Below are 14,333 nucleotides of genomic sequence, written 5' to 3'. Positions count from 1 at the left end.
AGACAGTGGTGGTGTTTGCACAACTTTGTGAATATACTTTAAGAGACACTGCCAAAGTGTATATTTTAAAAGGGCATGTGAATTTGTAACAGGGAAGAGCTAAATTGGACTCCATGTTCAATCTGTTTCTTTGACTTTAACCTTTGCTTTTCGTTGCTTTTGTTATTATAATCATACATAATGGCCTGCCTCAGGGAACCCTGCCCCTCTGCCTGAAAGTTCAAGTGCCTCTGTTCAGCTCACAGGGAGGTAATCTGACCCCGCTCACCTGTGGATGGCTTCAAGAAAGAAGAAATTAACACATCCCCTCACCAGGGAATTTTGTAATTATGGCCTTTTTACTTTACTTCCTCATCTCCTCCCCTTCTCTGTACTATAAAAGAAACTGGCATCCAAACCCCATAAGATGGTTTACCGGAGACACTAGTCTGCCGTCTTCTCGGTCTGCCAGCTTTCCGAATAAAGTCATACTCCTTCCCAAAACACCTCGTCTCCCCATTCATTGGCCTGTCGTGCGGCGAATGGAGTGAGCTTGGACTCGGTAACAAATTATATCTCAAAAAAGCTATTATTTTTAAATGTTCACAGGGAAATGTCTTACAAGGCTGGAGAAGGGCAAGAATGAAAAATAAAAAGATTGAGAGACCCTGACCTGGAGCCTGCCCACAAGGAACATCAGATGCACATTTTGGTGGTGGTATTTTTATTCTTACAGATCTATAATCTCTTAACTGAAACCCTGGGGACCAGATATGTTTCTGAATTCAGATTTCTTTAGAAAGGGCATATGGCATGCATACACGTAGTAGTTCCAGTGAGGTTCGGGACAGCACCCAGTACTCCAACAGTGACATTTTGCAGGGAAACAGATGTACTTTCACAGTGAGTGAGCTGCATGAGGGCACTAAGTCCTCACTGTCCCGATACGAGAAGCACACGTGGCTGTGGGTCTCTTGAAATGTACCCAGCCTGAGCTGAAATGTGCCACGAGTGTAATACTCCCCAGATTTCAAAGACTTTGTAGGAGAAAAATGATATTAAAAAAAGAATGCAAAAAATTAATTTTTATTGATTTTTCATGTTGACAGCAAGTTGAAAAGATAATATTTTGGATATTGTGATCTATTTGTTCAAATAAAATAGATTGTTAAAATTCATTTCACCTGCTTCTCTTTGCTTTTTTTTAATGTGGCCACTAGACGATTTTGAAGCACCCACGAAGCTCACCCTTTGCAGCTCATATTCTGTCCCTACTGGACAGACTCCACTCTAAGAAATCCTCTGCTCAGTTCAGGGGGCAGGTGTGCCCTCAAATGAGCTTATCCCAAACTAATTTTTAAAAAAGGGACTTCCCTGGTGGTCCAGTGGTAAAGAATCCTCCTTGCAATGCAGGGGATGCGGGTTCGATCCCTGGTCAGGGACTAAGATCCCACATGCCACCGGGCAACTAAGCCTGCGTGCCACAACTACTGAGCTCACGCGCCTCAACTAGAGAGAGAAAACCCGCACGCCACAACTAGGGAGAAGCCCACGCGCCACAACAAAGAGTCCGCATCCTGCATCGAAAGATCCCACATGCCGCAACTTAAGACCCGACGCAGCCAAAAACAATAAATAAAATTAAAAGAAAAAAACCAAAAAAACCTTTGCAATCGCTAGATCAAAGATAGCCTGTGGGCCTGGAGAGTCAGGGGTGAGAAGGAAAGGGTAGGCCCCTCTCTCCAGCCTTCAGCCAGCTGGCTGCACGTCCAGGGCTGCCACCCCCAGAGTCAGTCCCCTGCAGCTGCCCTTTGAGAGCTCTCTGCCCAGGCCCCCCCCCCCACAGCTGCTGGATCAGCCCTACCCGGCCACTCCTCTGCAGCTCTGCAGGGAAAGGGGGAGGAGGAGGAGGGAGTGTGGAGGCGGGCTGGCCCGGGGCTGAAGCGCTCCCCAGACTCTCACAGAAGGCCAGCCATGTCCAGCCCAGGGCTCCTGCTCCTCCTGCTCTTGTTGATGGCACCCCGGCCACTGCAGCCCTCCTTGCTGCCACCGCCAGACACCCCAGAGGGCAAGGCCACCATCACGGGCCTCATCCTCTCTGCGCTGGAGAGAGCCACGTCCTTCCTGAAGAAGAGGCTGCCCGAAATCAACCTGGATGGCGTGGTGGGCTTCCGGGTGCTGGAAGGTGGGTGCGCTTTCGTTGTCCTGGACTGGCCACCGGGAATCCAGTTCTCTGCCTGTCACCTGCCTGCTCTGCACCCCTGGGACCTGCCCACCTTCTGGTCCCCAAATAGTCTGCTTTAACTATAAGGAAAGAGGGGCACAGGGTGGCTTGCTCCTTTTGGGTGTCTGGAGCCCCGCTGTGATCAATTTTTTTAAAAGCAGGAAGGATTCAGAGGCCCCTCAAGAAAAGATTTGGAAATTATTATTTTCCCAGGAGGAAATGATTCATTTGACAGTCCCTTCCTCCTGACATGCCAGGACAAAAGCGGGCAGAGGGAGTGGGCCCTGTGAAGGGGTAGTCACGGGAGGGTGGCAGCCTCAGCTCCCACCACGTCCAGCCAAAGCTGCCTGAAGTCTCCTAGAAAAGGGCCAAGTGTTTGTTCAGCTTTGAGGGATATAAGATCTCCAAGGAGGGGGCTGGAGACAGGCCAAGAAAAACAGGGAGCCACCCCACACACACACCACAGGTTGCCGGGAGCCGCTCCCTGACCCAAGTGACAAAGAGCCAGCTTGGTGTCGGCCTGGGGCTCTGGCTGGCCCCACTCCTGTATCACCCCCTCTGCGTTGCCCGGGCTGCTTTCCACCCACCAGGACTCCAGATCCCAGCAGGAGGTGGGGCTCTGGGATGGGTCTGCACCTGCATCTTGGCCTCACTGCCTCGGGGCCTCCTTGTGTCCTCCCCACACCCCTGACCCCCTCTCCCCCAGGCTGCATCCTGGAGACCCTCAAGATCCCGGTCCCCTCCCCTCCAGGCCAGGACCAGGGTGCGGCAAGACAGATGCCATGGTCTCCTTCTTTTAATCCCAGCCCTGTCTTACTCCTCTAGAAATTAATCATAATAAACACACAGGGCCGATTTCCCCATTAGGTGCACGATACTTTTAGGGACCCATGAAAATGTTTTAATTTCTCTTAAAATAGGAAGAAGGATGTTAACTTTTTTTTTTTTTTTTTTGGCGATGCCACGCGGCTTGCAGGATCTCAGTTCCCTGACCAGGGATTGAACCCAGGCCACAGCAGTGAAAGCTTGGCTACTAGGCTAGGCCACCAGGGAAGTCCCAAAAAGTGAACTTTTAGGTCAAAGAAAATGCTTCAATATATTACATTCTGTCTTTATCTGTCTTTATACCATCCCAGTTGTAAAGCAATCTTCAATGTACTTTTTTAATGGAGGAGGGGGCCAACAAAGGCAAAAGCGTCTCGGGCCCACGAAGCCTCAACAGGGCCCCACAGACACGCCTGGGTGCTGCCTGGGCACCTGCCACATGTAATCACCCAACAACCCAGAGAGGGTGCTCTGTTTTGCTCCTTCTACAGGTGGGGAAATTGAGGCACAGAGAGGTTCAGTGGCCTCCTGACACCTCACAGCTGATAAGAAGGGGGTCTAGGATTCAAATCCACCTGCTGTAACACCCCTTGAGGGCAATGTGGCCATCGTCCTGACTTTTATGTCCTCCCTGGGTGCTGAGCACAGCACTGGTCGTGGAGAAGTGGTTGAATGAATGTTCCAGATCGTGGTGACAGGCTCTTAGTAGCAGCCCCATGGGTCTGTGTTTCCTTATGGAGAGGGAGGGGAGGGGCAGTGGCTACCTGGGCTCCGTGCCCTCTGGGGTGCCCGCGACAGTAAAAGCTGATGTTCACCGGGTACCCGCTAAGCACTGGCAGACCTGAGCACACACGCGGGGTGTTCACTGACTTCTCCCCATAACCCTTGACGTAAGTCCATTATTATTATCATCCCCTTTTTGCCAAGGAGGGGATAGGCTTTAGAAAATGTCCGAGGTCACACAGCGAGTCAGAGGAGGTAGATTCGAACCCTGCACTGTCTGACTCTGCACTGTTCTTTGAGTCATTCCAGGGCAGCCGCAGCTGGAAGGAGGGAAGCGGTGGTCCAAGTGGGCGCCGCGTAACAGCCTCAAGCAGGGCCGCACCCTCCTCCCCTCTCCACCGTCGCTGCCCCTTCTCCTTGCAATAACCGATGGCTACACAACAAATTACCCCAGGATTTAGCTGCTTGAAACCACAACAACAGTTGTTATCACATGGTTTTTATGGGTCAGGAATCCAGGAGCAGCTTAGCTGGGTGGTTCTGACTCAGGTTGCCATCCAGAGGCCAGCGGAGCTGTGGTCATCTGAAGGCTTCACTGGGGCTGGAGGAGCCACCTCGCTCACTCACAGGCCTGGAGCGGTGGTGCTGGCTAGTGGCTGGGGGCCTCGGTTCCCCACAACACGGGCCCCTCCCTGGGCTGCTTGAGCATCCTCACAACATGGTGGCCGCTTCACCCAGAGCGAGTGACCCAGGAGAGAGCCAGGTGGAAGCCTCAATGTCTTTTACAACCGAGCCTTGGAAGTCACATGTCACTATTTCCCTAAGTTCTTAGTTTCACAGGTCAGCCCCATTCCAAGTGGGAGGGGGCTGAAGGGGCATGAAAATTAGCTGCCTACCACAGCACTCCTTCTGAGGGTCCTGCCTGCATTCTCAGCCTTCGCAGGAGAGAGAGAAGGGGTTCACATTCTGGAAGGAGTCCAGTAGCAACAAAATACCCATGGATCACCCGGGTCCTCTCCACTTGGTGCTAGACAGGTGGACATTGACCTAAGAGAGCAAAGGGTCCCTCCAGCTGCCTCTGTCAGCCATGAGGGGGTTCCAGAATGTAGCAGCAGCTGCCACACATGCAGGAAGAAACAGAAACAAGCCTCAGGACCCAGGATCACCATGAGGCCAGGTTGGGTTCACCTGGTCTCTTTGATGATTCAGCATCCCTCCTGGGTGCCACTGCAGGACCCTCCATCTACAGGTAGAGCCAATGGTCTAGAACAATGCTTCAGAACTAGACTGCCTGGTTCGAGTTCAGAGAGGGAGCCAAGTTGGGGGAGGGTGTCACAGAGCCCATCACCCCACAAGACTAGCTCAGCACCCTCCTTAAACCTCGTCCACCCTCCCCCACACAGTGCCCTACCTAAAGGCAACTGCCCTACATCATCTCACCCTCTCAGCCCTGCACTGATGCTCTCCCTCACATCTCCTCTCTTTCTGGCTACCTCGTGACCTCCTCTTCCAGCCACCACCATCCTCTCCTACCACTGCTAGTCCACAGGGCAACTCTAGGAGAATTAGAAAAAGGTGCCACCTTTCTTAAGTCGCTTGACTGCCATCTGCTGGAAAATTGTCTTAAAACATGTTACAGACCCATGATATTAGTGTGTGCTGCCTTTGTGCAGTGTACAACCTGCTCAACTGTACACAGTGGCTCTCCACTCTGCAATCTGGGTCCCTCCCTCATTTTTTTCTCCTGGACTGCAAACCCTAAGTCTCTCTAACTAATAGTAATAGCTAAACTTTATTAAGTGCTTCCTTTGCACTCTGGACAATGTTAAGTCCTCTGTATGCATTAGCTCATTTAATCCTTATGACCCCCTTCTCCAAGGAGTAAGGACTATCATTATCTTCATTCTACAGATGAAGAAAGTGAAGCAGAGAGAAATTAACTGACTTTCTCTGGTCACCCAACAAGAAAGCATTAGAGTCAGGATTTGAACCCTGGCCCCCCTCCAGAAATCAAGCTCTTAGCCACCACTTTCCCTCACTCTGGCCCCACCCCCAGTACCCAGCTGAGCCCCACAGAGGCCTAATTTTCAAAAAGCTCTGGGAATTTTTTCCCCTCAGGAGCTGGAAGAAGCTGAGAGGCTCAGTAAGCATTATAACTGGGGATATTTTTTTCCTGCCCATGTGGTTTGTCCAATGTTGGAATGAATGAACTCTGCTCTCACCCAGTGCAGCTCAAAAGTGTTCAGGAGAAGTGGGCCCGGGACCCCCAGGTGCAGCCACTTGGCCTGCGTGCAGGGAAGCTGGCGGAAAAGCTGGCTCCTCTTCTCCACAGATCCATCTTCTACCTCAACCTGAGTGACCCCAAGTACCTAAGAGGTAAGAGCGTGGGTGGAGTTCTGTTTCTTCAGGAACACAGACGGCTTCTGGGAGTGTCTACTGAAATAACCTAGTGGAGCTCCTTCCGGTGTAAGGGAGGGTCCAGGATGATCTGTAACCAGCTGTCCTGGGGATGTTCAGTCATCCTTGACTTCAGCTTGAGATGACCTCTCCCACCCACACAGAGCCGGTGGAAAGTAGGGAACGGGTCTCCCTCATTTGTTCAGCTCACGTCCAGGCTTGGGGGCCTCCATCCTAAACCAGAGGAGAGGGAGGTTAGAGATCTAAAAGGTAATCCGGCCCTTTGCATGGCAAACATTAGTATCTTTTTTTTTTTTTAATTTTCTTCTTTTTTTTTTAGTTTATTTTTGGCTGCGTTGGGTCTTCATTGCTGCGCGCGGGCCTTCTCTAGTTGCAGTGAGCGGGGGCTACTCTTCGTTGCGGTGCGCAGGCTTCTCATCATGGTGGCTTCTCTTGTTGCGGAGCACAGGCTCTAGAGGGCACGGGCTTCAGTAGTTGTGGCGTGTGGGCTCAGTAGTTGTGGCTCGCGGGCTCTAGAGCGCAGGCTCGGTAGTTGTGAACGTGGGCTTAGTTGCTCCATGGCATGTGGGATCTCCCCAGACCAGGGCTCAAACCCATGTCCCCTGTATTGGCAGGCGGATTCTTAACCACTGTACCACCAGGGAAGTCCCCAAACATTAGCATCTTGCTAGCATCTTTCTTGTGCCCTATAATGCAGAGCCTCTGTCTCTTTGTCAGCCTTGAGTCACCCTATCAAGAGTCCCACCCTATAAGCCCTGGCCTGAGTTGTTCCTGGGTGGGGGTGGGTGGGTGAGTATATAAACCAGCTCCTTGTATGGTCCAGCTCTGCCTCCCAGACTCCCAGGTCCCAGGTCCATGGGGGTGAGTGGGGAGATAACTGGCCAGACATCATGACCAGACCCCAGCCCTCCCGAGCTTTGGCCTGTCCCTCTGCAGTCAGCGTCCCCCACCCTCTCCCAGGCCTGGTCCTTAAGACCATCCCAACCCGTATCACCGTGAAGTCTGTTCCATAAGAGGTCCACATTCTAAAGGAACAAAAGGTGGCAACTAACCCTACTTATATGTCTCAAACTTCCATGGGATGCGATAGATTTAGTCAGAGCCCGTCCCAACACTGTTCCTAGTGATTTTTTAAAATTTTTTTAGAGAAAGAGCTTCCTGAGTGTTTCAAATGCAGTGTCCAACCCTCAGGCCAGGCTTGGAGCCCTGAAGGCACCCGAGTGTGCTCAGGGCTGCCGGGGGAGGGACAGCCCGTTCCTGGGCTCAAAACCACAGGAACCTGGGGGGCAGTTAAGCTTGGCATGAGCCACTGCTCCTGGGTCTCCCCGCAACCCTCTCCTCTCTGCCAGAGTTCCAGCCAGCCATTGAGCCTGGGTTTTGGAAGCTCCCGCACATCTGGACCCGCACCAGGGCCTCCATGGTCTACTCCACGTTTGAGCAGCAGGACCCCTTCTCAGAGGAGCACAGTGACCTGTGCCTGGTGCAGCTGCTGGGAACCGGGTGGGCCCCCTGGACGGCCCCGCTTCCGGAAAACCCCAAAGTGCTTGCCCTCCGCCAGTCCTCCCATCCCACTCACTCTCCAAATCCCCAGGGGTTTTGGCAAAACCAGGCGCCAGCTCCCCCAAGAGCTGTTCCTTCTCCCACCCTCATCCCTGTGAGTCAGCCCCCCTCTCTCCACCCAAGGCTTCCAGCCCGCTCCAATCACCTACCTCCATGCCCTGCACTCCCCAACTGGCTGGTCTCCCCACACCAGAGGGATCTTTCCAAAAAGCACATGTGAACACCCCACCCCAGTGTGAAGCTTCCTTGTTCTCAGGAAAAGCCCCAACTCCTCTGCCCTTCCAGGTCCCCAGGCCACTCCGGTCCAGGCCCTGGGGCCTCTCTTCAGACTCTCAAAGGCACCAGCTCCCTCCCACTTAAAGCCTTTGCCTGTGCCCGGCAGTTGCCTCTGTGGGGCCTCCTCCCACCCTGCCCCACCCCAGGCCCTGTGCCTAAGTAACTCTGCTCACACTTGAGGGCCAGCTCCAGCATCCTTCCTCCAGAACCTTCCCTGACCCCACTGCAGGGGGCTGACCTCCCATGGTGGACCGGTTCTCCTCTCCAGATGCAGTTCACATTTGTTTTATGGTTCTGTAGAACAAATGTGAACTGCATCTGGCTAGGAGAACCAGTCCCAGAAAGCAGGACAGGGCTGTATGCCCCAGAAAGAAGGACCCAGCCTAGTTTAGCTCACCTGCTGTGCAGTGGGCTTGGAGCAAACCCCCGAGGGGCAGCCCTAGGTGCAGGGACCCATGGAACCCATGAGCAGAAGGGGCAGCAGATGCCCGAGCTCCCACCCTCTCAGCATCCTTCAGAGAGGTGTTCGGGCCAGGACACAGCTGGGCTTGCAGAGGGGCTATGCTCCAGTGAGGGACCTGCCCTGTCCCTTCCATGGGGCAGGCCAGGCCTGGCACGGGGGGGTGGTCATGCCAGGCCCGGGGATCTGCTGTTCTGGGTCCAGGGATCTGCTGTTTAGGGCAATTCTGGGAAATATGGTACTTGGGGGTCCCACGGAGAAATGGGAAGTCGCAGCCCCTGGTGGCTCCCCTCACCCAGGATAGCTCCAGCATCGCCTCCCCTGTGCCGGGGGGAACAATGTAGCCAATCCAGACACAGGACACCTGTGTTTATCTGGCACAGCTGTGTGCCTGGACCCTACTGGGGGGTCTAATAACTAGAGGGGGCATCAGGACCAAGAAAGGCTCCGTGCCCTCGGGCTTCATTCAGGACGCTTTTAACAGCTTGGAACCACTTCTCCCACAGGACAAACAGCAGCCAGCCCTGCAGGCTCTCCGATTTCTGCAAGACCCTCATGACCAGGCCCGGCTGCTCTGGCTACTGCCTGTCTCACCAGCTGCTCTTCTTCCTCTCGGCCAGAATGGTGAGTGCCTGGTGTGGGCTCAGCCACAGCCCAAGGAGGAGGAAGAATGACTGAAAGGGGCTCGTGACAGTGTGGTTTCGTATGTTCACAGCTGGAAAATAAGCAGGTTTTAAACCCCTGCTTCAGACCTCAGGAGGCGGAAGTGAGCAGCCTGTCATTTTTAGCCATGAAATCCAACCACAGTGGTGGTGGGGGGGATGAGATTCTGTTGCACAGAGAACTCTGCATGCTGAACTGGATCATAGGGCATTAGAAAAAGAGAGAGGGAAGCAGCAGAAAGAACTCAATAAACAAGAGATGGAAAAAGGTCTTAGAACAAAGTCAGTAGCTAGCTGCTTCCAGAAAACCAAACCAAGACCAAAACAGCCCCACCATCACTTCTCCTGTGCCCAAACACTCTTCCAAGGCCAAGATTTGCTAGATACACATTTTATTTTATTTTATTTTGGCCTCACCGTGGGGCTTGTGGGATCTCAGTTCTCCGACCAGGGAATGAACCCGGGCCATGGCAGTGAAAGCACTGAATCCTAACCACTAGACCACCAGGGAACTCCCGCTAAATACTCATTTTAAACATATATTTATTTATATACAAAGTAGGGCTTGCTATCTCTATTCAAAAATGTTACTCAGGGCTTCCCTGGTGGCGCAGTGGTTGAGAATCTGCCTGCCAATGCAGGGGACACGGGTTCGAGCCCTGGTCTGGGAAGATCCCACATGCCGCAGAGCAATTAAGCCCGTGAGCCACAATTGCTGAGCCTGCGCGTCTGGAGCCTGTGCTCCGCAACAAGAGAGGCCGGGATAGTGAGAGGCCCGCGCACCGCGATGAAGAGGGGCCCCCACTTGCCACAACTAGAGAAAGCCCTCGCACAGAAACGAAGACCCAACACAGCCAAAAATAAATAAATCAATAAATAAAGAGTTCCTTTAAAAAAAAAAAAGTTACTCAATGTCCAGAAATTCTTAGCCAAGAAAGGACTTGCTGATTTTGTCTAATAGATTTTTTTATTATTTATTTGTAAGCTGTAACAGCCCAGTGTTTTTGTAAATACAATAAAAGCCAAGTTACAAGGAAAGTTATTGTGATTACTAGATTCAGCAGATAGAAAGTTGCTCTGACATATTGCTATAGAAGTTTCCAAAGCCTGTTCTCATCCCCTGTCCTCTCCGTGCAACCGCTCCGCGGCCCAAGCTTTGAGCAGCGCTGTAGCTGCCCGCTTGCGGGGTTAGGCTGGAATCAGAATGCGGTGACAGAGCGCTTTAGAGCGCCCCCTGGTGTCTGGCGTCGTGTCAGGCACTTCCAGGTTATGGTACCGCACCCCCCCGACATGAGCGCCCCTCGGGTGTAGCTCCCATCGGCATCGCCCTTTCCCCATGGAAAGCCTTGAGGCTCACAAAGGTTAACTTAGTGGGTGGAAGTCGCACAGCTCCTAAGCTGCAGAGCCGGGGCTCGAACTCAGCTCTCTCTGTCCCCCAGTGACTAAGCCCCACCAGGCTGGGAGTGTGGATAGGGAAGAAATTTTGGGAAAAGGGAAAAGAGCTGCCCCAAAGGCAGCCACTTAAAAAACCGTTTCCGAACAGCAGGTCTTTTCCTGTAACAGCGCGCCTGTGTCGCTCAGACCACCAACTTCCTTGTCTCTTTGGTGTTTGTTCCCCCAGAGGGGATGCACGAAGGGGCTGTTCCGCCAGAGCCAGCGCTACATGAACCTCTTCTGTGCCAACATGATGGACCTGAACCGGAGAGCTGAGGCCATCGGATATGCCTACCCCACCCGGGACCTCTTCATGGAAAACAGTGGGCCCCCGCATTCTGCTCTAGGAACAAAGCAGCGGGGTGTCCCTGATTCTGGGCACACACACAAACACACACACACACTAGGGCTGCCAGGTTTAGCAAATGAAAATATAAGAGGCCCAGGCAAATTTGAACTTCAGATAAACAACAAATACATTTTTAGTATAAGTGTATCCCAAACATTGCATGGGCTATACTTAATTTTTTTCTTAATTTTTTGGCCACACCGTGTGGCACGCTGGATCTTAGTTCCCCAACCAGGGATCGAACCTGCGTTCCCTGCAGTGGAAGAGTGGAAGCACTTAGTCTTAACCACTGGACCACCAGAGAAGTCCTACTTAACAATTTTTAATTTGTCATTTATTGGAAATAAATTTAAGTGGGCATCCTGTATTTTATCTGCCACTGTTTTGACTACTTCCTGCCCCAAAGATCTGACCCAGTGACGGAGCTCTGGACAGACTGACCAAGGCAGGACCCAGGTTTGGGGGCCCCTGCTTACTAAGGCAGACCCTCAGGGCTGCCTCCTTGCAGCCACTGTGTTGAGTGCCCACTTCCTGGTGCCACCTCTCTCTAGCAGGTGGCACCATGGTGGCCTTGGGGAGGGGGAAGAGGTGGGCCTGGGGGGTAGGCCTGCAGAGGGTCCCCTGTCTTTGCTTCCAGTCATGTTCTGTGGGATCGGTGGCTTCTCCGACTTCTACAAACTCCGGTGGCTGGAGGCCATTCTCAGCTGGCAGAAGCCGCAGGAAGGATGCTTTGGGAAGCCAGGTGAGCTGTACTTCCTCCCTGGCTGGGAGCAGGGGTGGGGGTGGGGGCGCTGGGCTTCTATGCCAGTTGGGGAAAGGGTGCACTGGTGTTGGGGGGTTGCAGAGAGAGATGGGCAACATGCATGTCCATGCACACACATGCACACGCGCACACACACACACACACGTGGAAATAGGCTCGGAGTTTTGGAAGCCAAAACTTTGCAGGATGAGAGGCGGTCTTGTTGGAAGATATTGGACCCCTGCACCTGTGTTAACAAATTCATTTCTTCATCAAGTATTCCCTGAGCACCTACTATATGCCAGACACAGTTCTAGGCTCTGGAGAAACTAGGCAGGGAAAAGAGGAAAGAGGAAAAGAGACAGAAACCACCTAGACAAACCAGTAAGTGAAATGTGAGTTCTGATAATGGTTGTGAAGGATACATCAGGCTGAGAGAGAAAAGAACACTGGAGAAGCTTCTTTAGGCAGAATAGTCAGTCAGGGGAGATGTCTGAGAGATGGTGACATAGAAGCAGGTGTGGAGGGAACTATATTCAATATCCTATGATAAACCATAATGGAAAAGAATATGAAAAAGAATATGTATATGTATAACTGAGTCACTTTGCTGTACAGCAGAAATTAAACACAACATTGTAAACTGTACTTCAATAAAATTTTTTTAAAAAGAAGAATCTGGGACTTCCCCACCGGTCCAGTGGTTAAGACTCCATGCTTCCACTTCAGGGGACACGGGTTCAGGGTTTGATCCCTGGTCAGGGAACTAAGATTCCTACATGCCGCGAGTCGTGGCCAAAAATTTTAAAAAATAAAGAATAAAAAGAAGAAATAGAGAAAAAAAAGAAGAAGAAGAAGCAGAGGGTGGAAAGGCAGAGGATGCAGCCCCTTTCCAGCCATGTGACACCAGACAGCTGGTCCTCTTTGGAGTAAGTCACTTCACCTCTCTGAGCCTCAATTTTCCTGTCTATAAATAAATGAGCAAAATAATCTCCACCTTCCTGAGCTGTGAGGAGTAGACATAATACAGATGAAACCACCTAGCTTTTGCCAGGTACAGACAAGGCTCCCAGTAAATGCTGGCTTCCCAAATGAGAAGCTTAGGATGCTCAAAGACCAAAGCTTTTGAAATAAGATAGTCTGTTTTAAAACAGAGGCATTTATAAAATGAAGATTCTCAGGCCTCCAGACCTATAGATTCAGCAGGTGGAGGGGCTGTGGACCCCCATTTTCAATGAGCTCCTCTGGCCATTCTGATATGGGTGATTGGGGGACCACAATTTGGGAAACATCAGTAGATGCAGACTGAGGTGGTGTGGAAGTATATCTACCCAGAGGCACGAGGAAACTTCCGGAAGAGCCTCCACATTCAAGAGAAGACTTGAGTTGCTTGAGGTGTTGTGAAGAGTAGGGGGCTTAGCCAGTAATATTTAAAAATCCATCTTGAGAAGTTCACCTTTCATTCTTCTCTCAGCTGCTGAAGATGAAGAATTACCCAAAGCCATTCAGTACCAACAGCATCTTTTGAGAAGAGTGAAGAGGCGAGAAAAACAATTTACAGGTAATGAAAATAACCAAGACATGAAACCAAAACCTAGAAAGGATACACATGGTTTGCACTCAAGGAAAACAGGCTCCTAGCATCACCCAGGAGCCAGAGTGGAGGGCCTTTGTGTTTGGGAGCTAGAGGGAAGGGTAGGAGTCTCTGATGCCCTCCTCTTTGAAAGTGGGGAGTCCAGAGATGCTGTCTCCAGTGAAGGGAACATAAAAGAGAAGTTTGGGTGTATTACACACTGAAAGTCACAGACATAACCCCTCTCGGTCAAAGTCTAGTCAGGAAAACAGAACCTGCATCAGGAACTTCAGCAGAGGGAATTGAATATAGGGAACTCAGAGGTGCTGCAAGAGCTGAAAACAGAAAAGGTGAGAAAACACAGACATTAACCACTGCCGGAAGCCCCCATCCTCCCTGGAGGCAGAGCTGGAGGGACCGTGAGAGGAGATGGGGTGAGTGGAGCCTGCAGAGGCTGGACGCAGAGGAGACAGAGAGGGGCAAGGGGAGAAATACCCTGGCTTCTCCCCTCACCCCACCTGGGCCTGCCTGTGGTGAGCAAGGCAGTCTGGGAAATGTAGTTTGGAGGGGTTGGTGCACTGGGGTTTGGAGCAAAGAAGGGCAGAGGGGGGATCGTTGAGCCAGGGGACAAGTGACGAACACAGTTCTGGTGGCCGCACGTCCCCAGGCTGGCCGAGGGAACATCTGAAAAGTACTCTCAATGGAACGGTGGCCATCCCCCCCAGCACTCACAGCAGGGCCTCTGCCTCCCCAGATGGCTGCTCTTCCCACAACACGGCCATGGCTGTCGCGGCCCTGGGTGGCTTCATCTCCGTCCTGGCGGAACTCCCGCCAGCAGATGGAGAGCTGCGGCCGCCCACACCGACACCACCCAGCAGCCACTGACAAGGATGGTTCCACGCCTGCCACCCGCCAGGAAGGTGAAACGCACGCCTTTCGTCATTCCTTCCTTAGTCCTGGGGCCTGGGTCTCACCCTGAGAAGGAGGCAGCCGAAGCAAAGCAATCCAGTGTCATCCCCTCGGGGAGCAGGGCTGGGGAGGTGGGGTTGGGATGGACCCAGGCGCAGAGCATATGAATAAATTTAGAGTGCAGTTGAGTGGGGAGTTG

At 52.2% G+C, this 14,333-nt stretch overlaps 1 protein-coding gene across 1 annotated transcript; it reads left to right on the top strand.

Moving 5' to 3' along the window:
- The first annotated feature begins 1,947 nt into the window (after positions 1-1,947).
- On the top strand, positions 1,948-14,110 carry C15H16orf89 (chromosome 15 C16orf89 homolog). Its single transcript, XM_059898694.1, has 8 exons — positions 1,948-2,164; positions 5,978-6,127; positions 7,519-7,669; positions 8,972-9,089; positions 10,749-10,884; positions 11,548-11,652; positions 13,127-13,213; positions 13,980-14,110. The coding sequence occupies exons 1-8, from the start codon at positions 1,954-1,956 to the stop codon at positions 14,108-14,110; spliced, it is 1,089 nt and encodes a 362-aa protein (XP_059754677.1). The 5' UTR covers positions 1,948-1,953.
- The last annotated feature ends 223 nt before the right edge of the window (positions 14,111-14,333 follow it).

The sequence above is a fragment of the Balaenoptera ricei genome, chromosome 15 (assembly GCF_028023285.1).
Source record: "Balaenoptera ricei isolate mBalRic1 chromosome 15, mBalRic1.hap2, whole genome shotgun sequence".
Taxonomy (NCBI): Eukaryota; Metazoa; Chordata; class Mammalia; order Artiodactyla; family Balaenopteridae; genus Balaenoptera; species Balaenoptera ricei.
The sequence above is the reverse complement of the archived record's forward strand: the minus strand, read 5'-3'. Positions and strand labels throughout refer to the sequence as shown.